The 27,838-nt window shown below is 45.8% G+C and overlaps 1 protein-coding gene across 3 annotated transcripts in view; it reads right to left on the bottom strand.

Annotated features, from left to right (window-relative positions):
• EDARADD (EDAR associated via death domain) overlaps positions 1–27,838 on the bottom strand; it is an 87,256-nt gene that overhangs the window by 4,077 nt on the left and 55,341 nt on the right. For all 3 annotated transcript variants that reach the window (XM_047702542.1, XM_047702541.1, XM_047702540.1), the window contains exon 5: positions 10,644–10,689. In XM_047702542.1, coding sequence (XP_047558498.1) covers positions 10,644–10,689 — 46 coding nt within the window. The remainder of the gene's footprint in view (positions 1–10,643; positions 10,690–27,838) is intronic.

The following is a 27,838-nucleotide window of genomic DNA, read 5'->3' as shown; positions in this document are numbered from 1 at the left end:
CCAGCCCAGACTTGCCCGAACCTCCACTCTTACCCCTTACAAGATACAAGTTGGCCCTGACAGCTTTTTAATGCCAAACACCACACAATGGGGTAGGAAGGATTGCACAGCTCTTTAAAAGGCCTTTAAACACACTCATACATTGAAAACTGGAATATCTACTCCATACGCATGTTTGAAACGGAGTGATAACTGATAATGCCAGAAAACTTACTTTTTTAGATTTATGGCCACCTTATCATTTTGCCTTTATCTGCGTTTTCTTCACCCATGGGGCTTCACCATGGGGCTGCCTTTGAAGGGGAGCCAATGCCCTGAGGTGGGTGCCGTGGGATGGACGAACAGGAGGCTTCTGAGCTGAGCCTCAGCAAGAAGGGCACAGCCCCAGCCCAGAGGAAGGGCAAGCATCCTCCCATCAGTCATCTTTAGCCTCATTTCAAGGAAGCATGTTAGGGGGAGGATGAAGGAGGAGGGGAGAAGTGCTGGCAAGTCATTTACAATTAAGTTGTTAAGTGGTGTTTGCACAACATGGCAAGGGGAGTGTCTTAACTTCTGCATCAGCGCTGGGGCTCCCGACACTTCTGACCGAGCACTGTAACAGCCAAAGGCTATGCCAGAGATCACTAGCTTGGAAGATTCCGAGAGGCTGGTTACAATGACCTTTACTATACTGAGCCCTGGACTTCCCCATTTAGGAAAGGAAAGAATTTGGGGAAAGGGAGTGTCTTCGGTGATCCAAAAGTTGAGGACCAGCCACCTGGAGGAAGTACAAATGATAAGATGACAAGAACCATAAAAATCCTGTTCCTACTCTTTGACCTACTCACATAACTTCTGGGAATCCAGCCCAAGGAGATAATCTAGAATATGACAGATTTTAATTACAGTCCATTTTATTTTAAAACAAACGCCAAAGCTAAGGGACAGTGGAATAAATTATTGTAATTTATAAATTAATTTATAAGTAATTATATATATAATTATATATAATATATATATAAATAATTTATATATATATAAATAAATAATTATAAATTATTGTACTTCTTGATGGAATTTTATTGAAGTACCTATGAAGACTATGCAGGGACCCAGAAAATGCATGTGCTGTAATGTCAAGTGAAAAACGCAAGATGTACATAATGTGTGTCCTTGATGTTAGGACTGTGTGAAAACTCTGTTACTATTACTACAGAAGGAAATGCACAACAATAGTAATAGCTATTGTCTTAACTCCTAGGATTGTTTCTGTTTCCCACACTTTCTCCAGGGGTGTTTTATCTCTGTGGTAACCAACACAATGTGTTACACAGACAAGCAGGTTGCCACCTGACTTTGAGGGTCACCTGGATCTCCGGTGGCTTCTAATGTCCCCCTCACACCAGCTCCCTTCGGATATAGCTGTCTCTGGAACTGGGCCCAAGCTCCAGTTGGCTTTGCCCAGTTGGCAAAGTTGTCTTTGCCAACTGGGCAAAGCTCCTTTGCCCCTTCGGACACCGTCTATTTCACAGCAGGGTGTATCCTCCCTGAAGTTGCCTTCTGACAGACAAACCCCAAATACCCAGCCCCAGGTCCCAGGTGTAACCCTCCTCCTATCACCTGGCTGCTGAGATCCCAGCCTGTCTCACTCACTCCCGAGCCCTTGAGAGGGACAAGGAGGTGCTCCCGTTCGGTTTTTAGTCCAAAGCTCTCCCTTCCCACATTCCCTCCCCTTGGTCACCTCCTCCACTCCCAAAACCCCCACTGTGCACTCCCATGAGAATGGAAGGCCCCTTCTTTTTGCATCTGTGGGACCGTGCAGGGCCCTTGGCATACAGCACATGCATAAGCAATGTTTCTTGAATGAGTGAGTGACTGCATGAGTAAATAAATGAGTGCGGAGCCCTGCCTGTTCTTCTGGGCTCCACCATGACCATGGGAAGCCCCTCTTGATGTCCAGATGACATCTCCAACTCAGGGGATCTAAAACAGTCCTTAGAAATGTCTCCCATTAAGCATCAAAAGCATTCCGACTCCCCTAAGACACTTACAGCTCCCTAGGTGTCCTTGGAGACTTTTTCACTGTATCCAACCAGTTACCATGTCATGGCATTCACTGGAAGCTCTCCGTGCTACAGTTCCTGTCTTCCTGCCCAGAACTTCCTTAAAGATAACCTGTACTCCAAACATGTGGGACCCCTCTGTTCCCCAGACTTCATCCGGCCTGCAGAGCCTACCTCAGATTCATTAAAAGAAAGACTAATACTGGCTCAGGGTAGAAAAATTGGAAATTATAGACAATCACAGATTTTCTATCAACTATTGAACATTTAAAGTTTTCCCAGGTTCTCATGACTAAGAGGAACAATTTGATGCAGACCCTCGCATATATATTTTTGGCCACATCTCTACTCATCACACCAGTAGTGGGATTACTGGACCCAAAATTTGTATAAGCTTTCTAAGACTATCAATGCATGTGCCCAAAACTGCTTTCCAGAAATAAAGGTGATACTAATTTACACTCCAACCAGGGAACAGCGATGCTGCTTATCTCACTTGACTTATGTCAGCACCGAGGGAACAATACTTGTCAGTTTCACAGGTGGGAAATTGGGCCTCCTAATACTTCTACTTCCATGTCTTTCCTGGTGTTTTCTCTCTGATCAGTTTTCTCTCTTCTCTCTCTCCCTCTCCCAGGACTTCCTCTGCGGAACTTACTCCATCCTATAAAACCCACCTTGCATGAAATCCCCCCGGCTCCAGCCCAGAATGCTGCCTCATTCAGAATCCCATCATTTTATCTGTGTCTCCTAACTGTGCCTTGCGGTGAGATATTCTGCGTGTTTTTCTTGTTCCTTGTGACACCTTAAATGCCCCGAGAACAGATTCGGATCCTTCTGCAGTGTGCTCTACCTCTTAGAGTTTAAAAATGCTGCCTTACATCTCAATGTAACATAGCTGTTCTCAAGCCACATTAATAATGATGCATTAAAGGGGCACCTGGGTGGCTCAGGAGGTTAAAGCCTCTGCCTTCAGCTCAGGTCATGATCCCAGGGCTCTCTGCTCATCGGGGAGCCTGCTTCCCCCTCTCTACCTGCCTCTCTGCTTACTTGGGATCTCTGTCAAATAAATAAATAAGTAAATATTAAAAAAAATAATGATGCATTAAGAAGTAAGGCTTTGCGATGCCTGGGTGGCTCAGTCCATTAAGCGTCTGCCTTTGGCTCAGATCCTGATCTCAGGGTCCCCGGATGGAGTCCTACATCAGGCTTTGGTAAAGCAGGTTACCAAAAAGTATGTCTAATTCTGCTTTTGTAAAAACAAACACTATAGTAGGGGCACCTGGTGGCTCAGTTCCTTAAGCCTCTACCTTCGGCTCCGGTCATGATCTCAGGGTCCAGGGATCAAGCTCTGCATCAAGCCAGGCTTCCTGCCCAGTGGGGAGTCTGCTTCTCCCTCTCCCCCTCCTCCCTCCCACTCTTTCTCAAAAATGAATGAATAGTATCTTTTTAAAAAAGACCAGAAAACAACAGTCATTCATATCCATGTAAAGCATATATTGTATACATATTCACAGACATAGAAAAAGCCTGGAAGCATGTATAACAAAAATGTTACCAATGGGTATTTCCTAATTTTTTACGACGATTGTGTTTCTTTGGATACTTCAAAAATATTTTTAAATGTCACGGAAAAAGAAAGGAGGATTTAAATCTTGAAGTCCAGAATTAAATGTATTGGTGCCCAAAGGCGATCTCTGGTACCACCTTTGTAAGATTCAGTGTTGGCAAGGCTTTCTCCTTTCGTATCAAGAAGAATAAAAACAATATAATAATAAATAATATAAAGAAGAAAGACATCAGTAAGGTTTCTGTGAAGCTCCTTTAAGCCCTCTGGTGTAAAAGAAGCTTTTCTTTGAACAATTACACTGACCATTTATTAGTTTGTCTGAAAATAAAGGATGTGCCAAAAATCTATCAGTATTTTCCTTTCGTATTTTCCGTGACACAAACCACAAACCGTTTATTGAACTGCAATCACCATGAACTGCCAACACTAGTGAATTTAAACCTGCCTTTTAGAATCATAAACTATAATTAGCTCTCTGGCGGACTTAAGTGGAGAAACATGTTTTGTTTTGTATCAAATATATTTTGTCCTGCCCTGCTTTAAACACCTATCATGTAATCGTGCACATAAAAGGCTAGGCTAGGTGATGCCTTGGGGAAGAAACAATTGTAGGGAGAGAGAGAGACCGAGGACCAAAGAAGCTTTCATCAGAAATGGGGAAAAAATGGGATTACTATTTGATGTCTCTCAAAAAACAAGCATAGGATTGCTGTATAGTTGAAGCTCAGAAATTGCCAAATGAATGAAGAAGAACTAGCTTTCTCCTCAGGAGACAAGGGACACTTGCTATTTTTAAGGAAGCTCTACAACAGATGTGGGGCTTGAACTCACGACCCTGGGATCAAGAGTCACTGCCTCCCCACTCAGCCAGCCAGGTGCTCCCAGTTGACTTGTTATTATTGTGTGATGAGTCTTATGACCTGAGGAGAGAAAGTTAAAAGGAAAGGGAATGTTGCTGATGTCTCCTGGTGATAAACAGATATGGATGGAAACCAATTCAGCATTGGTCTTAAAACACAAGAGAATGGATTGATTCTAGATTTGAGGGAGGTGAGGAGAGGGCTCTTTCAAAAAGGAAGTTACTGATAAGAAGTCACTCAGATTCTCTAATGAGAGTCCTCACTTGCCATATTTTGGCACTTGACTTGTGTGTCTTCTGCTGAGGCAAAACCAGAATGGAACACATCATTAATGTATGATGTATGATGATTCCTTATTCTAGAGGCCAAAGCCCTAGGAGATTCGCTCTCTGTGAGTCTAGTCTGAGTACCAGCTTACACTTGGGGAGAATTTGCTCAGAGTCTCTGCATCACACCAACTGTCATGTATGGAAGGACTACCGTATGACCACCCAGGCGTGGAACACTTGATCCTGTCTCATTCTGACCTGTGTCACTGGGGCTCATCAAGTCTCAGTGCTCCGACCTCCTAGAGCTTGACTTCTCCAGGCACTAACCCTCCAAAGACTTCAGATTCCTAATCCCTGAAATGAAAATGGTAATCTCTGTATCTCATGAATTTAATGTGATATAGGATGTGAAAGCATTTTTGTCAGGTCTTATGTAAAGATAATAGGTCTTTTTTTTTTTTTTTTTTTTTTGTAAGGACACTGAGAAGAAAAGAGTCCCCATGTAGTCTGGCCTCTGCTGATACCTCCCAGCTCACTTCCTCCTCCATTGCTCTTCCCTGCCTGCACTCGTCCCTAGATCACTAAGCTCAGGCCTGCCTCAGGACCTTTGCACCAGCTAGCTTTTCTTCTTGGAGTCCTCCTTCCTCAGATCTTCACATCTGGCTTCTTTGCATTGTTCAGGTGTCCGTGTACCTCTTCAGCTAAAGCAGCATCCTCCCCAGGCAAAAATCCCATTACACTCGTTTATTTCCTCAAGGCACACCAACCACCATACAGAATGCCTTATTTGTGTTTATCGTCTGTCACTCCCAACTAGTTCATAACCACCAAGAGGAAAGAGACTTTCGTATCTAATGTCGCCATTTCATCCCAGCCACACAGTAGGCGCTCAGTAATTTTTGTTGAGTCAATCAAATGAATGAAGAATCTGTCATAGAGAAATAGAAACCTCTGGGCAGCCTGAGAGCTATCTGGAAAATTTCAGATCAACCAAAACTATTTTTTTTTTTTTTTTTTTTTTAGTGCTGAGCATATAGAAAGCAGAAGAATGATGCATGGTCGCTATGCAAAAGGAGTAGCCTGTGTACCAGAGATTAGGAACAGCTGTAGAGGCATGCCAAAGGACTGTCAGTACCAGCTAGCATGACGCAGGTGTGCAACTTGGACAGGTAACTGAGCTCTCCGAGGCCATATCCTCACTCTTTGAACAGGGACAGTGAGGTCTGTTTCACAAGGTTGTTGCAAGGATTAAAGCCTCATCCCATGGCATGGTGGGCAGGCAACAAAGGGTTCATAGCTGTGGGTAAGGAAGCACAACCAACAGCCTTTTTTAAAGCCATAGTTCTCAACCTTGGCCACAAGATGGAACTCCTCCTCCCGGCAGAACGCCCGCCCACACTCCCAACCGTCTGGCCCCATCCACCGAAATCCTTATTTAATTGGTCTGGGGTGCAGCAGGGACCTGGGAATTTTTAAAGGCCCCCCCCTGGGAATTCTAAAATGTAGCCAGGGTTGAAAACCATTGCCATAAAGACATCCACAGAATAGTTCTTAGTCAGAAGGGCCTGCCACAATTACATTTTGGAATCAGAGCTACTTTTCTTTGAGAGAGGGCGAGTCTGTTCCGTGATTAAGTCTTTGAAGAGATAACATGCTCCCACACTCAACGGTGATGAATGGATTTTCCTGTGGGGTGCTTTCTGTCCTCTCCCCCTACTCTTCCTCCTCTCTCAGACACACATTTACACAGACTTTAAAGAAGCCTTCAGGATTCCAGAATGTTTGCCGACAAGGTGTGGAAATGACATTTAAAACGACAGTGAGAAGTTCTCGTCCAACGGTACAGTGTCTAAGTCCGGTACGGGGCTGGCGGGTTTGAAAATACTGGTCAATTAACAGTTAATTGTGAATTGGAACAAGACTCAGGATTCACAAAGGTCATGATTACTTGAGCCTAGAGATTGGCTCCAGTCAGGAAGCTGGCAATGGATCACAGATTGACTTAATGTGTCTCCCTGCAGGGTGGATGCCGTTTTATCTTGTACACTCTGCCTTTTTGAGAACTATTACCACACGGGTGTTTCCCTCTGGTGTGCTCAGGACCACTGTGAGCTCTTAGATCATTTATAATAACGTTCGGCAGGGTAACGAGGGCTTGAGTTAATTCAAACAATTAAACAGTAAACATTTTTTATTGGCAACTTTGCAAACAGCACAATATTGTGATCCTGAAGTAAAATAAGTCCATCCCAGGTGTTTATAAATTATCAGATTTGGAGCTTGCAGAATACCAACAAAATGTCAGCGTGGTGTCAAACACTTCTGCAGTTACATATAAACTCGGGCCTTTTTTCTATGTGTGTGTGTGGTTTCCAGTGTGGTTGGAAATAAATACATTTAAAATGTCAGTTTATGGCTTTGATATATCACTAGGGCGCACACACACCACATTTTTCACTGGAGGTAGTTTATATGCTCTGAGCTGGAAAATGATGAACTATTTTTATCTCCCAAGAAACTAACCCAAGGGCTTTTGGTGGGCGTTTGATCTTTTAACCAGAGGGAAAAAACAATACAATTTCATTCTCTCTCTCTCTCTCTCCCCCCCTGAAACACCCTTTTAAGGAGACATCAAGTTGGCAGCAGCACTGGGGAGTCTAACTGACAGACTGGAAGGATCTGGGCTCGGAGATCAAGCCGTGCCCTGATTTTGTCATCAAACAAAGCCGGAGTGTAGAAGGCACTTGAAGAAAAAAATTTCAGCCCAGAATGCCATGTTTGGATTGCCATTCGGGTTCTGAAATTAGGGGACACAAACGTAGGAACAAAGCGTCCTGTAATGGACCCAACTTGAAAAAAAGTAACAGTCATATCTGACCTTCATTTCTGTGGGGAAATTAGGTTTAGTTTGGGCAAGCGCTGAATTATGCAAGGTCGTCAGAAAGTTATCCTTGAGAAACTGGTCAGGTGTCGAGAGCAGGTGGGTTGATCTATTAGTCTCGGACACCACAATGAGGGGCTTCCTTCTCGTGCTCTGCCTCCCTTGGGCGTTTGCTTCCCGAGGCACCGGCCCCGGGAAGGAGGCTGTGCTTTTCTAGTGCTGGGACATTCTGGTTTGTATTCTTTTTCTTTCCTTGTTTATAAACCGTTGGCTGTCATTTCTCATGTCTGTCTAATCTCTCCCTCTGAGGCAGTGCCTTCCATTCTCCCCACATTGCTTGTTTTAACCAGCTATAAGTGGGATTACAGATCACTGAGATTTTCAAAGACAAGAATAAAATATGATCCAGGCTCTGAGTTCAGGCCCAAGGCCTGATCTAGGGAAAGCAGCGAGCTTCTTGTGGACAGTATTACAGCGGTTTAGAGACTGACTTTGGGGGTGGAGGTTGAGGGGGGAATGCGCGGGCTTTGGCTCTGTTCCAGGTTAAGACTGTATCTGAGATAGTTGACCCTGACCCCTCTGTATGACACTTCAGCATTTGATGCGTGGACTACCCGGGCAATGCTTCTGACTAGTAGAGAGGCAGCCTGGTGTGGTGTTTGGGACTGAGCTCCCACTTAGGACTCCTGGGACCCAGCACCAGCCATGTGACCCAGCACCAGCCACATGACCCGCATCACTTCTGTAACCTCCACCTGGTGAGGAAGACAACTTTAGAGCTGTCATGGGCAGTTTTTCTAAGCAGCTCTTTAAAGTGCTTAGAACAGGGCCTGGTATGCAGTAAGTGCTAAATTCGTGTTTGTAACTAAAATGATAAAATAAAGCTTACTTAAGGAGCTACTCTCACTCAAAGACCAAAATATACGGATCAGCTTTTGCCAGTTTATCCAAGAGCAAAGAAACTAAGTCTGTGTCTCTCATCCTGTTTATGAAAAAAACAAAACCAAAAATCCAACCAAACACTTGAACACTCACTCTCGTGTGCAAAGCAGCAAGCTGGGTGTGAAATGTTTTGACTTCAAGAGCATCATATGCTCTCAATTTACCTGTGGTCACTGTGAAAAGTTTATTCTCTGCAAAAGTCTTCCATTTCATTTGGACACGGGTAAAATTTTTTAAGAGAAAATTGAAATTTGGTTAAAGTTAATCCATTAGTCAATAACAACTTTGAATTATAAAGGTTTATAGATATTCCTAAATAGCATACTTTATCCATTTTCATTTTAGCTCACGTTTCACGTTAGTGTATAGGGTGTTAGTCTTTTAAAAGTTTAAATACAGATTTTTTTTAGTTAGAAAAGAAATATGTGCTAATTGCAGAAAATCTGAAAATTCAGATGAGCGTCAGGGAAAAAGAATTCATGGTCTTACCACTGAGGTCACTCAGTAGCCTTTTGTGGATTTCCTTGGTTACTTTACATGTTGTGTTTACATCTGATCATTGGTTATATACACTTTGTATATACAAGTTGGAGTTTGGGGGGAGATATTTTTTCTGATATCTACTAATGTTAGAAATTTTAAAAATATAGGAGAGTGGAAAGAAAACAAAAACTGACTGCTTGGATGCAAACATGTTTCTCTTCCTCACATCACCCAGCTAGTGCTTCTAATTGAAGCTTGTCTGCTGCAGCATTTGTGGAAAGGGGATAATTACTGGCCAGAGGTCCTAGCCTCTGGTAGTGGTAGATAGGAACTTGCCAGGGAAGGCAAGTTCCAGTGGGGTATCCAGATGGGACACTGACCTTGGCCCTGTCACGTGAAACCTGGTGGGAAGGCACCACTGCAAATTCAGCTAGCTCACTTTCCCCTCTGACTTCTCTAATCACAGCAGGGTAGTGGCTGGACTAAAACCAGGATCCCAACTTCTGCCTCCCAGAGCTGTACTTTTGCTCTGGAACCCACACAGTAGGTCCTTAATAAAAAAAAATCTACTGAATGAAAAAAAATCACCTAGAATCTCACTACCCAGAGATAACTGTTGCTAACATCATGTTTCTTTCCTTCATTTTTTTAAAGTGAAACCCAATGTGGGGCTTGAACTCATGACCCTGAGATTGAGACCTGAGCTGAGATTAAGAGTGGAATGTGAACTGACTGAGCCACCCAGGTGCCGCTCACATCATGTTTCTAAGGGGATAAAGAAAGTTGTGTTGTATACCCCATGTTCTGATTTTCAGCAGAGTTACATGGGCACAGTCTAGGTAGGATCAGGGAGAGATTATCTTGAAGGTGTTAGGGTCCACCACCCTCCCCCTAAAAAAGAAAGATACATAATCCTGATGATTCAGATCCTTTGATATGTGTTTTAAAAAGTACAGAAAACATTAGGGAGGTTTTTATGTTTTTTAGTTATTCTTTTTGGTAGCTTATTTTAATGCTCACTCCAGATTTTCTCCATGATGAGTTAATTAGAAATCTGAAGATTGCCAAAGTTTCCAGCTTACAGTAACACGTGGGGAAGGAGACAGATTTAGTGTTTCCCTGGTTAAATACACCATCAGGAGACCAGGGACGAGCATACGGCCAGTGCGGGAGGGGACCTTTGGCTGACTGAGCACCCCTGCACCGAGAGGGCAGTGGCTTGGCCCTTCCTACATGGACTGCTTGGCCCCAGCCCCGTGGCTTTCTTCTACCTGGCAGTTTTCCGTCAGTGCCAAGGCTCCCAGGACTCTGAGAGAGGAGGCTCTTCTCTGTTCTGTTTCCTGCTCCTAAACTTTTCCTACTGAGAACCCAGCTGAGCCCCTCATGTAGGGTCAGTTCAGAGAAAGTACTCTTTGAAGGCATTTGTGAAATCTGGTTAACATTTCCTTCCAGTTCCCCTTGGCCTGTGGTTGGAAAGTTCCTCTAACCTGTAATACAGACTTTTAAAGTTAATGATAAACATATTTGCAAATTATCTTTGATTCTGATATGCCAGTTATCAGAGAAGGCCAGACATCTGCAGAGTCAATCCTTTACCTGAAAGGGGATCTCCAGTACTGTCTGGAAAGCCGTTTTCTTCTCCCTGTCAACCAGAAAGCAACCTTCATTAGAATCATACTCAGATGTGAATGGAGATAGTATCAATTTTCCAGTGTAGTTAAGTTTCCACCAGAACCTGGCAGGGCGGGTGGTGATGGATCTCAACAACAGTATTGTAAGGGGTAGGGAATGGAATAGAAGCTCCTGGAAGGCAGGAGCTTTGGTCTGTTTGCTCCCTGTGCTGGGTCCTCTGTGCCCAGGACAGTGTTTGGCACGCAGCAGACCCCAGTGGATGAAACAATGCGCTATCGTTTTACTTTTACTTCACATGAGGGATGATTTTTATTTTATTTCCCATTTACTCTTTGTTTGGGCTTGCTGTCAGTCTAGGTGGTAATTCGTTTCTGTATCTATAAAATTTTTTAAAAACATATTTTGATCTCTTTGGACAGTGTCCATATCTCTAGAGATGACCGCATTTCTGCCCTTCTCCTGGGGCTTCTGTTTTTAGAAGCAAGGCTGTGCTATGGGATAGGCTCAATGGAGGGATTTACTCTGACCCTGCTGGATGCTCTGTGTGTGTGTGTGTGTGTGTGTGTGTTTTCAATGAAGTCAGCAGAGACCATCCTTAGGACATGTTTGTTTATGTTAATACCACCTTCAGACAGTGAAAGCCTCTCTCAGCAGCCTGTAGGACCCCTTTATTCCGATTCCAGAAGCAGCACCAGGCATGGACTCCAAAGCCCTGGGTTTTCGTCCAGCTGCCCTGGTCACCTGAAGGACCTCACGTACCAGCTCGGCTTTCTGGATCATCATTTGTAGGTCAAGGTGGCCACAAACTGGCTCATCACTAAGGTGCTCTGCCTTCTCAGTTTTGCCCTGAAAGTCGTACTAACTCCCTGGGGTCGAGCCTTTTGAATGGTGCTTTCTCTTCATCATCTTAGAAGCCCTCACCCTCCCTCCAAGCTCATAAATCCCCATGTCTCAGCACTGTAGATACATTTGTCTAATTAGGAGCCTCATTTTTTTTTTTTCCACACGAGAAGCATTCCAATGTTTAACCAGCCAGATCCCCACCCCCTCCTCCCCCGAGCAACGAATCTAAGTATTTCTTGTTTCTGTTTGAGTCTTGCTCCTCACCATTGTCCTAACTGGAATGAAAAGCAACCCGCTCGCTCTGTGCATACAGCGAGTCAGGGTTATAAGAAGTTTTTGAAAGAACAAAAATCTTTTTTTTTTTTTTAACTTTTACAAGGCTAACCCCAGAAGCTCCACAAGGGGAGGGCCACCGTTGGACGGGTCATGCAGAGACCTGCCTTCCCACATCTGTGCAACGGTGGCAGGACCGGGCAGGCGTGCTTCTGTCAGCAAAGTCACGGTGCTGCCCACCGAATTGGAAACGCGCACGGAGCAAACACAAACAGCCCCTTCAGCTGGTGTTGACAGACACAAATGTGGAAACTTGACAGGCTCCGTGGGACAAAGGAGGTCCCCACTCCCCCACGAGCTTTCCTTTCACACGAGACTATGTTACATGGCATAGGTGACCTCTCATCTCATGACCTGGAGAACCTTTTTACCAAAGACCATGTCTGGCCAGAATCATCCCTGTGACAGAGACGAGGGACATGACGTGACTTGGGGTGACTTGTGAAGGTCGGTGGAGACAGAATAATAGAATAACATCTATGATCTCTGTTCTTGCTCTGATTATTATACTACTTCTTAGGTTAAGTTTTCTAAGAGTGAAGTCAGAAGAGACTTTTTTGCATTTTTTTTAAAAAATGCCCCCCCTGAAACCACACTCATGCCTTTACTCCACATCTCTTGCTGGAGCACCCAGTATGTACCAGTTCCCCGTGTCGGAACCTATATACAAAGATTAAGAACTCTGAACCCTTGACCTCAAGGCCTGCCCTCATATGCTGGGGAAGCAGAGACACACACAACTAACGAGAATACAAGGCAGATGGTGTGGAGTTCCAATATGGAGGTGTAGACACAGAGAGGAGATGTTTCCTCTGACAGAGAAAAACCACAGGGGGTTTCTTGGGACCAGAGATGTTTGAGATGAGCTTTTCTGAGGATCTGGCGGTGGGCACTTGGAGGCAAGGGCACTGAGCCAAAGGCTCAGGTGAGCCGGCAAGAAGTGGCAGTATGGCGCCTGTAGGGCACTTTGTCCAAAGCAAAGGCCATGAGAGGTGATAGAGGGAGATGCTGAGGCCAGACTGAGGTCTGGAAGGCCGTCTAAGGAGCTGGGCTACAGCTCACAGACAACAGGGTGGGGTTGGAGGGTCACTCAGGAGCTCTCTCCAGAAGCAGAGCAGGAAGTGCCACCTGGCTGTGTGTGCAGCACAGGAACATGGCAGTTAGGGAGCCTGCACATGCCAGGTGACTGTGGGGTGCGGGGGTGGGGGAAAGCAAGATGGCCTTGGACACGATGATTAATGAGACCCTAAACCACTCATCTGGGAAATGTATGAATAAAGCCGGAGCCATTGTAGAGATACAGTCACAAGGTCAAAGAAGAAGAAATCAGAGTTTGGAAGAGTGATGGATAAGACCACCAGATGTCCGTGGGTGCTGAAACATGGTGCTGGTCCTTGAGGTAGGTCAGGGCCAGAGAAGAAAATATGGATGTTGATAGGATTATGGAAGAAGAGAGAGATGGCTGGAGAGCAAGATGTGGGATCACAGCCTTGAGGAGCACACTGACATCTATGTTTTGGGGGCAGGGAGGGTACGAGGGGCAAAGCAGAGAAGGGAGGTCAGAGAGGAGGGAGAAAAGCAAGAGGTGACAATATCAAGCCAGGAAAATTTCAGGAGCTCTGTGGGTCCTGCCAGACAAGATTTGGTGGGGAGATGAGTGGTGACATCTGAAGGCAGTTCCAGCCAAGAGATGGATATGAAAGCCAGCTCCTACCAGGTGGGTGACGAGGACAGAGGTTGTCAGCCTGCAGCGCTACCCTCCCCCCAACCCTTCTATCTGCTTAACCTACTCTTATCGTTGAGGTCCCGGCTCGGACATCACTTCCTCTTGAAAAGCCTTCTGCAAACTCCCAGGGTGGGTCATGTGTCAGGGTGTTCCCACGGCATCCTGTCTGTGCACCCCACAGGATGCTTGCTACACTGGCTGTGGGGAGTTCAAGTGTCTCTCTTCCGCACTAGACTCTAGACTGCCAGGCAAGGGCCCTTGTCCAGACTGTCCTGTGATGAGCACGCTGGAAACAGATAACACATAATATCTGTGTAAAGGACAGCGAGTGGGAGGGAGGAAGGAAAGAAGACACAAATACGGTGTGGAGTCTGTGGTCTCCAGAGCAGGGGAGGAGCTGCCGTCCTCCATGATGCTCTCCCATGCCTCGCTCATGCCCTCTGATCCTACTCATTGGCCTCACCTTCTCAGTCACGGGTTCTGTGGTCTTCACCCCTGCTGCACTATTCTGGCCTTACCTGGATTCCTGTCCATTCGGTCATGGTCCAGTGTCTTAGCCATGTGTTTATAAACACCCTAGACTTGTCCGTCAGCTGTGGGCCCCTGGCCAGTCCTTAGCTCTGCCCTCCCTTCCCCGTCTTGCTCTAAACTGCTGACTATTGCTTATAAGATCTCAGCAGGGTCTCAACTGCTCCTCGGTCACGCTTGGTTTTTCTTCCACTGTCTCCCTTAAGGCCCTCTTGGGTGTTGTTCCAAACCTCTTCCACCCAGCTGAAGGCCTCATACCCATTTGTGTCTCTTACCCCGAGAAGGGGCTGGGCCAGTGTATTTGTCCCCACTCTTCTCCTTTTCTCCTATCTCTGAAGAGATGGTATCTTTCCATCTTCAAGGGCCAACCTTTATTCTTGAACTATGGTCCTGTGCATATGTTTTTAATGGCACATACCAGGAAGGGTGGGGCATATCTTATCACTGCCTAGGACTGAGCTCTGGTGCTGTGTTCAGAAGTGTTAGTTCAATATCACTCAACCCAGAATCATTGCAAGGGGCCTCTTGCTATAGCATAGGACTTGCCTCCAGGATCAGACCAACCTTGAGGAGTGGTCTGAGGTGGGCCAGGAGGAAGAGGATCACCTCATGGACAAGGCCCAGGATACAGAGGATGTGGCAAGTTCTGTGATGGTTCTGAAAGCAGCTGATATGAGGGATTTCCAAAAGGAGACTGTGGGCTCCACCTGGATATCAGAGGGACATGACATACCAGTAGGAAACGTGGACAGATAATCCCTGGTGGCAGACAGGGCCAGTATCAGCCCTCAGGAGATGTGCTGGTGATGAGAAACTAATGTAAGCCCAGTTCTAGGGAATGGGAGTCCAAGGGACCGGGGGAGCTGTGACTTGAGCACGGAGGCCCAGCCTGTGGCATCCTTGGGACCTAGGACTGGGGCCTGAAGGAATGAATGGTGCTGAGTTGCACAAGCTGGACATCTTGCTGCTCCCATTAAAACTGATCCAGGAACATGGAGGATAGTCGTGGGTCACAGTGGCACCAGACTTAGTTGCGAACAAGCCAGGACAGCGGGGGAAATGAGCCAAGGGCTCCTATCACATACGAGTCTCCCCTGTTCTAAGCCAACCTCTGAAACCAGTCCTCTCCTTCTACCGCTTTCTTCTTCCTTAATTCTTTCCAGACTTCTCAAGGACTTACTGCTACAGAGTGGATACTATCTGCTAGGTACGTCATGCTTTGGGTTAGCTCACTGACTACTCCAAGTACTTCTCAGGAGTGAAGAACTACCACTTACAAATGACAGAAAAGATTTCTGCATAAAAGCCTTGTTTTAATTATGAATGAAGTTCAAGTATAAACCATTGGTTTTGTGGGAAAGAGCAGCTTCTGGGTATGGTTGGATCTGTGTGCCAAAAAACAAAGGTCTAGATAAGAAAAAAGATGGAAACAACCCAAAGGACCGTTGACAGTTGAATGGTTAACCAAATGTCCAATATGACCCAGACTTAAAAAGGAAGGGAATTCTGACCCAGGCTACAACATGGATGAACCCGGAGGCCATTATGGGAAGTGAAATAAGCCAGTCACAAAGGGACAAATATTGTACAAGTCCAGTTATATGGGGGTACTTAGAGGAATCAAATTCAAAAGACAGAAAGTAAAATAGTGATTGTCGGGGGGCAGTGAGTGGAGAAGGGAGAATTACTGTTTAATGGGTATAGACTTTCAGTTGAGGAAGAAAGTTCTAGAGATGGATGCTGGTGATGTTTGCTCAGTGTGAATGAACTTAATGCCACAGAACCATATACTTAAAAATGGTCAAGATGGTAAATATTATGTATATTTTGCCACAATAATTTTTTTTTCTTAATCTCCTCAGGAAATCTGAAGAGACCACAAAGTTGAACACCAACGTTTTATACATCCCGGGAGGCTAAAGAAAATCCCTCTTTTGTAAAGCCTTCTCATTGTGAATAGGGGGGAATTACCTTATACTTGGGCAAAGGTGTTAACTGCTCCAAGAATTCTCTGAGCAGAAAGTTGGCTAGGTTACACTTGTTCCGTACTTCAGTTAGCTTATAAACTGGTCGCCAGGTCCCATTTCTGCTTCTGGAGCTGAAGGCACTAGGTGACAAGAAGCCACCTCTGGAGATTTCACACAGGGCTCACATAGGGCTCTGGACATCTCACACAGATTTCACACAGCAGCAGAAACCCCAAGGCCAAGAATGCACTGTGGGGAAAAATTTCTCCTAAGAGATGAATGTGCATCCCATGTGGGGATAGACTGAGAGGCGGAAGACGCTGACAGATTGATGGGGAGGGTACTAACCGGTACCTAGGAGCTAGTCTTCTACAAAACATGCTCTTCCGGACTGTCTAGTTCCATCTTTAAATGTCTATGCTTAGCTAATTAATAAAGAGTTCTGTCTTTGTTATTTTGTAAAGTAGGGAAAAGATAACTGGGTGGGAAAGCACCCAGCAGGTTGGTTAACCTGATTTTCACCTGAGTTTGGCTGGAAACCACCACGAAGACCAAAACCAAGTTATCACGGCTCACTTGGAGGCAGAAACCTGAATTCTACCCAAAGAGTCAGAAAAGAGCTACCTTCCATGCAAATGATTTTCCCACTTGAGGTACCAGTTCAAGCAAATTCCTTAAGTAGCTTCTTTGGGAGAACAACCAATGCTAAATCTTGATCTCTCTGCTTTAAGACAATATTTTAGCAAATGGCTTTGAAAATATGATTTTAAGAAGTGGGTGTGCAATAGTAACAAATCCTCTATAGGATGGATTTAGACTTTCTAGACTCTCTGCTGTCACACAGCCAGTGAAACTCAAGCCACTTTCAGTGGTGTGAATTCCCAACACACAGCAGGTATCCATGTAACTCTCCTGAACGTATTTATCTGTCATCCGCTTGTACTCATTGGACTAGACTATGAGGCTCCTGTTGTATTTTTCTAAAGCAATTTATACTTAATTATTTTTTCTACAAATTAATTATGATTACTACAGTTAACTATTTGCACTTTTACTGAAGTACACTATATATAAAAGTTGGGCATATCTATTTACTTGAAAGTATATTTCAGAAACTGGCCTTTAGAAACGTATTTAACTGACGATATGCTTACTAAGCACGGACTCAGTATCCAAGACCATCGTAAGGTTTGGAATATGGAGACAAAGAATCCATACCCTCATGCTTCAAGGTTACAAGCTGGTAATGAAACAAAGATGTGAACATAAATATTGACACCACAAGGAATGAGTAACGTGTTAGAAAGGCACAGAGAGAATGCCAGGGGAGCACAAAGGTAGGCAGGAATTCAAGTGAGACCTCAGAGAACAGGGAAAGTTTCATTGAGGATGAAAGAACGAAATGCAGAAGAATAGAAATTTGGAATAAAGGCTGCACTGCTTTGCTGGGGTGAGAGCGAACCTGTGGGTTTGTGTATACTTGGTTCAAAGGGGGTTCTCTCCAACTGCGAGGAAGACTTGCTATTCTGGGAGTTGAAGTGGGGGTCAAAGCCTGGAGCGGCTGCCCCTGGGGCTTGGAGGCTGGGTGTGCGCAGGTGTCATTTCATACCCTTGCTACGGTTTCAAAGGCGAAGGAGGGAGGGGTTTTCCCCTGGAGCATGAAGTGTGGTTGATTACTGCTCCGAAATATCGTCAAGTGTTTCCCAGGAGGTTATGGTTTGCACATGCAGGGGCAGAGGCTGTCCCGGAGAGGGAGGGGGTTTCCACCCAGATTCCTAACACTCACAGATCCCAGGCAGGGGACGCACAGGATGCCGGACCACAGACTCGTGCAAGGCTGCAAGACCAGCCGTACACTCCCTACGTTGCAGTTCACCCTCTCGTCTTCCCATGCCGTATAATTACGTGTGGGCTGAAGACACACCACTTGGTTCCAAGGGCCAATATGTGGAAGCTGGTTAGGCCTTTTTGTTGTTGTTGGTTAGGACTTTTTAAAAAAGATTTTATTTATTTATTTGTTTATTTGAAAGAGAGTGAGAGAATATGAGTGGTGGAGGGGCAGAGGGAGAAGGAGAAGCAGACTCCCCACTGAGCAGGGAGCCGGATGCGGGGCTGGCTCCCAGGACCCTGGGACCATGACCTGAGCCAAAGGCAGACACTTAACTGACTGAGCCACCCCGGTGCCCCTGGAAGTTGGTTAGGCCTAAATACCATCCAAATGTTTGGATGAGTTATTTCACGACTTTAATTTGAAAAAAAATACCAAAAATACTCACAAAATAAAAAATCCAGATGGCTCCTGACTCATGATTTAAAAAAAAAGGTCCATGTTTTTTCGACTTTACAGGGGTACAAAAGTGATACATGTTCAGTAGAAATGGCACTTTGGAGTTTGGATTGGGATCTTTTTCCCAGGCTAGCAATCGCCAGTACGATCCTCTCTCCTGATGCCGGCCAGCAGCCCCAGCTCCCAGGCTGCCACACAACCACAACGGGTCAGCAGCCAACACACCGACAACCCTTCCACACCCACACCGCTGTTCTGCTTCCCCCTGTCAGTACGGTGCTCAGTCAGTGACATGAGATCTTCAACACTTTCTTATCAAATAGGCTTCGTGTGAGATGTTCTTGTCCAACTACAAGCTAACAAAAGTGTTCTCTCTCTCTCCCCCACTTTTTCTTTTTTTAAGATTTTGTTTTTGTGAGACAGAGCACACACAAGCATGTGCATGAGGAAGGGGAGGGGCAGAGGGAGAAGCAGACTCCTCATTGAGCAGGGAGCCTGATGCGGGACTTGATCCCAGGCCCCTGAGATCATGACGTGAGTTGAGGGCAGATGCCCAACTGACTGAGCCACCCAGGCACCCAGTAATGCATTTTCAACTTAAATTTATCTTTAACTTATGTTTTTTTTTTGTTTTGTTTTTTTAACTTACAATGGGTTTATGAGGGCATAACCCCACTGTAAGTTAAGAAATATTGTTATTCAAACAGTTTTTTAAAATTTATTTTTAAAATTCTTTTATTTGACAGAGAGACAGCAAGAGAGGGAGAGGAAGAAGCAGGCACCCTGCCGAGCAGGGATCCCAATGCGGGGCTTGATCCTGGGACCCTGAGATCATGACCTGCACCAAAGGCAGTCGCCCAACCAACTGAGCCACCCAGGTGCCCCCAAAATGTTTTTTTAAAAAGCTATAAGAGATGTGAAAATCTTTCTCTCAATCTCTCAGACCATCTCCTCCTCCAGAGCTTACTGGTTACAATCTGGGGCATGTCCTTCCTGACTCCTTAGTCATAGGAACCAAGACTGAGACAATATTTTAGCCCCAAATCATAGCAGTCTACACCTTTTATTTATTTATTAAGTGGAGGAGGAGCAGAGGAAGAGGGAGAGAGAATTTTAAGCAGAATCCCCACTCAGTGTGGGGCCCAATGTGGGGCTTGATGTCAACCTGAGATCAAGATCTGAGCTGAAATCAAGAGTTAGACACTTAACAGACTGAGACACCCAGGTGCCCCTACAACTTGTTTTATTTAATAATATCCTATGGAGGGCACCCGGGTGGCTCAGTCAGTTAAGCTGCTCTCTTTGGCTCAGGTCATGATCTCGGGATCCTACATCGGGCTCCCTACTCATTGGGGTGTCTGCTTCTCCCTCTCCCCCTCCCCCTGCTCGTGTTCTTTTTCTCTCAAATAAACAAATAAAATCTTTTAAAAAATAATATCTGGGGGCGCCTGGGTGGCTCAGTGGGTTAGTCTCTGCCTTCGGCTCAGGTCATGATCTCAGGGTCCTGGGATCGAGCCCTGTATCAGGCTCTCTGCTCAGCAGGGAGCCTGCTTCCCCCTCTCTCTCTGCCTGATTCTCTGCCTACTTATAATCTCTGTCAAATAAATAAATAAAATCTTTAAAAAAATAAAATAAAAATAAAAAACAGTATCTTACGGATATCTTTTAAGGCCATTGGTCTCTCCTTTTTTTTTTTTTTTAAAGATTATTTATTTATTTATTTGACAGAAAGAGAGAGATCACAAGTAGTAAGAGAGGCAGGCTGAGAGAGAGAGGAGGAAGCAGGCTCCCTGCTGAGCTGGGAGCCCGATGCAGGGCTCAATCCCAGGACCCTGGGATCATAACCCGAGCCGAAGGCAGAAGTTTTAACCCACTGAGCCTCCCAGGCGCCCCATGTCTCTCCTTTTTTAAATGGTTTTAACTGTACTAAGTCAAAGTTCTAAAATGTATCCAAGCAGTCCCTACAGAAGGGCATGTAAGTCATCTGCAATTTGTATCGATTTCTAAACACACTCTGCTATGATATCTGTAGGATCCTTAAAGGGAGATTGCGTGACCAATGACTAATAGATGCTGCCGAACAGTGTTCTGGAGTATCAATTTCCACTCTCAACCGTGCATGTGGGTACCGACACCCCAACACCCACATCAACGGGAAGTCTAAGTGAAATTCTAACTCACGAGTGAAATTCAAAGGCATTATAGTCAATAAAGCACTGAATGATAATGAGAACAGAAGCCTTTAAGTCAAACAATTAGAGTGGATCTAATGAGGGACTGTATAATTTAGTGATTAATAAACTCCTCTTATGTTGTTCCTAGGGAAATAATTACTAAGTGCTAGAAAGCCGGCATTTCTGCCCTTTGGCTCATATGTGTCTGACCACAAATAAATTATTTTGACTTGCCCCAAAAGTAGAAATAAGTTAATAAAACATCAAATTAGACTATCAAATTAGAGTATAGATCTTCCTTGACTTACAACAGGGTTATATACCAATAAACCCATCGGCAGTTGAAAATATCCTAAATTGAAAATGCGATACTATGGCTAACCTACCGAACATCATAGCTCAGCCCAGCAGACCTTAAAGGTGCTCAGAACACTTACAGTGGCCGGGGAGTCTGGGTGGCTCAGTTAAGCTTCAGACTCCGTTTCGGCTCATGTGATCTCTGGATTGTGGGATCGAGCCCCGCACTGAGCAGCGAGTCTGTTTAAGCTTCTCGATCTCTCTCCCTTGCCCCTCCCTCCCACATACTCACTCTCTCAAATAAATCTTAAAAATAAAAAAAGTGGGAGAGAGAGAGAGAATAATTATGTTAGCCTGTAGTTAGGCAAGAACATCTCACACGAAGCCTATTTGATAAGAAAGTGTTGAAGATCTCATGTCACTGATTGAGCACCATACTGACAGGGGGAAGCAGAACGGCTGTGTGGGTGTGGAAGGGTTGTCGGTGTGTTGGCTGCTGACCCGTTGTGGTTGTGTGGCAGCCTGGGAGCTGGGGCTGCTGGCCAGCATCGGGAGAGAGGATCGTACTGGGGATCGCTAGCCTGGGAAAAAGATCCCAATCCAAACTCCAAAGTGCCAATTCTACTGAACACATGTCACGTTTGTACCCCCATAAAGTAAAAAAAAACATTAAGTTGGCCCATCCTAAGTTGGGAGTTCTCTGGCCAAGTTTCTTAAAGAAGACATTTTCAAGGCCCCGGAATGATGACTGCAGGGGACACCATCAATTTGTCATGGGGACAGCAGTTTACATCTCATTATTGTGTCCGGCATTCAGAAACACAGGATACACATGGTCCTGGTCTACCTCAGCCAAGGGCAAGGCAAGACAGGTTCTACCGAAAATCAGCAAGGGCAGCTCCAGCCAGAAATGCCTGACAAGGGGAGGGCTGTAGAGAGCTGAGCCTATGGGCAGGGCCAGGGAGGAGGTGGGAGAGGGGAAAAGGGACAAGTTTGGGTGTGTGCTGGGGGTCGAGTGGAGGGTTTGCTCCCCTGTGATGATGTGGCATCTCCTGCTGTGGTTCCCAGGGACGGCACAAGGAGAGTGAGGAGGTGGGCCAGCAGAAGGTCATCTTGCTGGATACACAAATTTAGTCTAGAGCAAGTAAGATAGTACAACCTGAGGAAGTTAAATTCTATCCTCGGAGACAAAGTCAGATCTTTATGTGTTTTAGGCAAAACCATGTAGCATTTCAAGACAAAGAAAAGATCAAATCCTTTGAAAGATCCTAATCAAATTCACCTGGTATTGCTTAAGTTTAACTTTCCTGGGGTTTGTGTATCTGTTCCCCTCATGGGGCACCCCAAACCCCTTAGTAGAGGTGATGCGATCAAGTGTACAGACTGGGGGTGGGGTGGGGAAGGAGAGAGGCTGCAGGGGACATGGTAGATGCAGAATACTTATATTTACAGAACAGGTGGTTTCCATCCCAGCAAAACCCACCCTTGAAATTCCTTCCCCTTCCTAGAAACGCCTAGAAAGCTGCGTCTCGAGAGCCCTCTCCCAGCCTGTTTCAGGAAGGGGCCCTCTATTTTGGACTGGCAGCTAGTGACCACAAAGCCAAAGGAAGTCCCTCTCACCAGGGTTAAAAATAGCAAGTTCCAGTGCCAGGGAAAGTTTTCTAGTTTTACCGAACAGCACTACTTCCTTATTCTCCAAACGTGGTCTCAGGGATGAAGAGGGCCGACGGAGTATTTCCGACAGCCAGAACTATCTGCCTTTCCCTCCAAGAACAAACCCGAGGGCTTACTGATCTGTTGCAGAGATCTTGTTGGTGCTTGAACGGATCGGGGCAGGAGGGCAGGTGGTGGCCTGCCGGGCCACCTCCCGTCAGATACCATCTACAGCAAATGCTGCCTGGGTCCGTTCCCTGTTATTAAAACGCACATAATTGCTTCAGGTTTGCAGAATCTGCTGGATCGGTGGCTCTGCCAAGGCAATGAGGCAGCTGGAAAGGATTTTGCCAACTACCCTCAATCCAATTTAAAGAGAAGAGCAACCCCATCGTTTACCAGTTTTGTTCTAGTCGCTTTGACCCACGCTGTGCTGCCACACAGATAGCATTTAGAACTGTGGGAAAAGCCAAACATCCACCCTGGCAAGAGGCCCAGCATCAACTGGGGATAGCGGCTGCGACTGACTTAGGGATGCTGGGCATTGAGGGTGGGGAGGGAGTACGGGGGCGAAGCGACCCAGGACAAGGCACAGGTCCCAACTCTGTCCCTCATCAATGGTCTCTGGTTCTCTCTGCTGTAAAACAAAAGAAACCATGAACAACATGATTTCTGGGGGCCCCTTGGGCTCAAACCCTGCCAAGATGTCTGTCTGCACACCTGGGCCCAAACCCACGTTCTAAATTGTCAGGATCTCTGGGAGCTGGGAGGAAGGTAAGGACCCAGAGATCAAAAATGAAGGCATGGAGAGGCATGGTGGTACAGCTGGTTCAGTGGCTGACTCTTGCTTTTGGCTCAGGTCACGATCTCAGGGTCGTGGGACTGAGTCCCGCTTGGGGCTCTGTGCTCAGCACAAAGTCTGCTTGAGAATCTTTCTCCTTCTTGCTCTGCTCCTACCCTCTGCTTGCTCTCTTCTCTCTCACTCAAATAAATAAATAAAATCTTGAAAAAAAAAAAAGAAGAAGAAGAGTAGGCACAGATGGTAGTTGAGGGGTCAAAGCCATGGGGGAAAGTCCCACAAGGATACAAAACATGTGTCCTTGGAAAGAAAAGACTTCTGCTTCTTTGGTGAATAAACAAGATCCAAGATTACCCACAATGTCTTGGGCGTCCATCATTAACTAAGACAGTTCTCCAGCTTGCAAAGGGTTGAGAACTTCAGTCTTGGTCCTTGTAGGGTACTTGGCGTAACACTATCAACAAGCACACTTGGCATTCCATGGCTTAAAAATTGGGGTAGGCCCCCTGCCCGCCATCTCCTCTGGGCAATATACTCTGCAGTTTTTTTTTTTTTTTTTAAGATTTTATTTATTTATTTGACAGAGAGAAATCACAAGTAGGCAGAGAGAGAGGAGGAAGCAGGCTCCCCGCTGAGCAGAAAGCCCGATGTGGGGCTCGAACCCAGGACCTGGGATCATGACCTGAGCCGAAGGCAGCGGCCTAACCCACTGAGCCACCCAGGCGCCCCTACTCTGCAGTTTTATCTGTGAAATGTTTTGTTCAATTTCAAAGAAATCAGTTACTGAGAGGGTTTCAACAGATAAAATAGCATCTTTTTATTTGGTGGCATTTTGTTACTAGGAACTGATGCGAGCTCTCATAACTTGTTGGGAGGAAGAGGAGACTGGAGGGCTGTCCTGTTAGGTCTAGTCTGCAAATCGAGATGCAAATGTAGTTTAGGAAATCTGCAGCTTCCGTGGGGGGTGGGAGAGGCAGGGGATGGATGTCTACCACAGCAATATTTCAGATAGCAAAACAGTTGAACCAACCTCAAGTTCCACAATAAGGAAACTCTTCAATTACGCTATGGCCAAGAATATAACAGGATAGGAGATGGACATTCTCCTAGTGTCTCAAGAGCTGTGACTGGGGCCTCGAGTGGAGGACAATGGTATGCATCCATTCCCCAGTAAGGGGCCAGGTAAATCCCAAAGGACTAGCTATGAAGGGGCCAAAAGTGGTGGTGTGACCATTAATTACTCTACCTCCACCTTCAGCTTATGTAAGAAGAGATTTCTTTGAAGGAACTGAAAGAAGTGAACACTGTGGCTATTCCCCTTTCCCGGCCATTAGGAGGAAGGGGAGCCTTTCTGCCCACCCAAGCCAGGTGAGGGGGCCTCTGGATCACCACCCTTGCGAGCAAGGGGGAGACCAGCCTCTCACTCCTTGATTGGAAGCTGACTGATGTGTAGATACTCCGGGCCCAACCCTCTGCCCCTGGGAGGTCCTCACCTACAGGTATGAGGAAGTGCCAAGGGAGCCGTCCCTGTCCCTGACAAGTTCCCCATGGCCAAGTGGACAAGTGGACGGGAGCCATCTTGAAAGGGCCCTACTCAGGTAAGATGGTGTGATAATGGCGCTGGGGGAGAAGTGGCTGGGGTTGGCTGTTCCAGGCGGATGTAAACATTTGGCTGGGAGTGCTCTGTCCACACCATGTCATTATACAGTGCTGTGTTCTCACTTGGGGAAGGAGAGGGGAAGCACGTCCACATCTCTTAGGGCCTCAAAATTTCAGGTGCGGAGAGGAGGTGAGGAGACAAGTTTTGAGTTGGTATGGTGTTCATTTAAATGCAATACTAGGGGCACCTGGGTGGCTCAGTGGGTTAAGCCTCTGCCTTTGGCTCAGGTCATGATCCTGGGGTCCTGGGATCGAGTCCTGCATTGGGCTCTCTGCTCAGCGGGGAGCCTGCTTCCTCCTCTCTCTCTCTCTGCCTGCCTCTCTGTCTACTTGTGATCTCTGTCAAATAAATAAATAAAATCTTTTAAAAAAATTAATAAATGCAACACTAACCAGGTATTGATGAGCATTTACTATGTGCCAGGAGACTGGTACCCATTTTAGGAAGGAGGAAACAAAGAGGTCAGGCAACTAGCTCAAGGTGACAGGGGCCTCATAAGGTCTGTCTAGCTCCAAGGCCCGTGGTGAGGCCAGTAACAACCGCAAGCATGGAGTCTGGCGTCAATATGCCTGCATGGTTCAAATCTTGGCTCCACTCTCAGTAGCTGAGTGACCTTAAACAAATTATTTAACCTCTCTGTGTCACAATGTGCATCTGTAAAATGGGCACAGTAACAGTACGTCTCACACAACGTCATTTGGAAGATTAAATGAATTCATACAGGTCAGTGCTTGGAATAAGTCTTAGCCTTAAAAATGTTCATTACTATTCTTTCGGTTACATCCCATTAACCTCATAGAATGCTTAGGACACTGTACTAAGTTGAGAAAGGAGGGGTGCTTAGGTGGCTCAGTCAGACTCTTGGTTTCAGCTCAGGTCACGTTATCAGGGTCGTGAGATCGAGCCCTGTGTTGGGCTCCCTGCTCAGCACAGAGTCGGCTTGACATTGTCTCTCCCTCTCCTACTCGCACTCTCTCTCTGTCTCTAAAATAAATAATCTTTTAAAAAAAATTACATTGTACAGTGTGATTACAACCACATACAAAATCGTTATATCCTCATAAAGGGAAAAAAAAGAGGAAATAATACTTCTGTTGGGTCCGTTATCAAAGGAATGAGACTGAGACAAAGAGAAAGTTATGCAAAGCCTTATTCTATGTCAAGCATTGGAAGTTAGACTGACCGGCCAGGGGAACGAGGCTGAGACAAAGTGAAAGTTATGTAAAGCTTTATTCTATGCCAAGCATTAGAAGTCAGACTGACCGGCCAGGGCCGCCTCCGAAGAGAGCGACCCCTCCTTGGTCTTACAGGCTAGTTTAATAAGGCACAACCGCAGACCTCTACGTATGTGGCTTTGGCTGATTGGATGTCTCCTACCTGTGTGTTTTAGCAACAGTTACCTGGAACTGATATCAGTAACTGCTGAGGCATTTATTAAACAACAAAATGTCTACCTAGGCAACATGGAGTCACTTTGGCTAAGTAGGCCCAGGCAGGCCCTAGGGGTTTAACAGGTTTTAACGTGGAATCGACCCCAACACTTCCCTTTTCTTCATTTCATAAGAACATGACTTTTATTTGGAGGTTAGTTAGTTGGGAAAGCTCTGGCTTTCCGCTTGGAAGAGGATGTAAACAATCAGGGTGTATGTTTTGTGCACAGATTAGCGGCTGGCATACATAATACCCCTGGTGCTAGAGGATAGGTATTCATCCGTCCATCCCACATATTAAATGCCTACCGAGTATCAGATTCCAAGATAAATGCTGTAATATAATCAACACCAAATCACTGAATGCTGATTAAGGTTGAATTGTGCCCCGTTTACCCCCGCTTCAAATTCATATATCGGAGTCTTAACCTCAGTACATGACTATATTCGGAAATAAGGTCTTCATGGAGGTAATCATGTTAAAGAGAAGTCATTAGGGAGGACCCTCATCCCAGAGGATGGGCGTTCTTATAAAAAGGGGACATTTGGAGAGAGGCACCACATAGGCTACACCTGGAGGCAGCCGGTGGGAGCAGCCCGCATGTGTGGAAAATGAAGAGTTAATGTTGTGGGCATGTCAGGACCCTTCATGTCATGGATGCATGGTCTATCTACACATGCCTCGCAGTGAAATTCCCGGGGCATCAAGGGCTAGCAGTGATGGAAGCCTACACCAAACCGTCTCAGTCAGAATCTCTATGGGATGGAAGCCAGGCACTGGAGTATCACAAAAGTTCTCCAAGTGGGGTGCCTGGGTGGCTCAGTGTGTTAAGCGTCTCCCTTCGACTCAGGTCATGATCTCAGGGTCTGGGATCAAGTCCCGCATCAGGCTCCCTGCTCAGCGGGAAGCCTGCATCCCCCCCACCCCTCTCTGCCTGCTGCTCTGCCTACTTGTGATATCTCTCTCTCTGTCCAATAAAGAAATAAAAAAATCTTAAAAAAAAAAAAAAGTTCTCCAAGTGATTCCTATGTGCAGTCAGGGTCCAGATCCACTGGGCTGAGCAGATCGTAGGAGGGCCTAATTTTAGTAAGAAAATTTAAATCTGTTTTCTGTAGGTCACTAAGAGGTGTTTTTGCATTTTGTAAATCTGTCCCTAAGGATTCTCATTCCTGCCGGCAGCGTCGGATCGTACTTGATGTGTGAAGGACCCCTGCCCCTTCTCTCTGCAAAATCACATGCCAGGCTTGCGGATGATCCAAAAATGGCCAAGATGGGTAGGGTGGCGACAGGATATGGCGGATGAAGGGTAAGAGGTACTTTTGTCTCCCAGTAACTGCAACTGCAGATTTATGTTAACGTGAGCCAAAATTATTCATACAGCAGCCTTGCTGCGGGACAGGTGAATTTCACCCATGCCTGGATGCCATGACTCCTATTCAGTGATTTTGTTTGTAGGAGAGG

Source organism: Lutra lutra, chromosome 14 (genome assembly GCF_902655055.1).
Source record: "Lutra lutra chromosome 14, mLutLut1.2, whole genome shotgun sequence".
NCBI classification, from domain to species: domain Eukaryota; kingdom Metazoa; phylum Chordata; class Mammalia; order Carnivora; family Mustelidae; genus Lutra; species Lutra lutra.
This window is presented reverse-complemented; position numbering and strand designations above follow the sequence as displayed.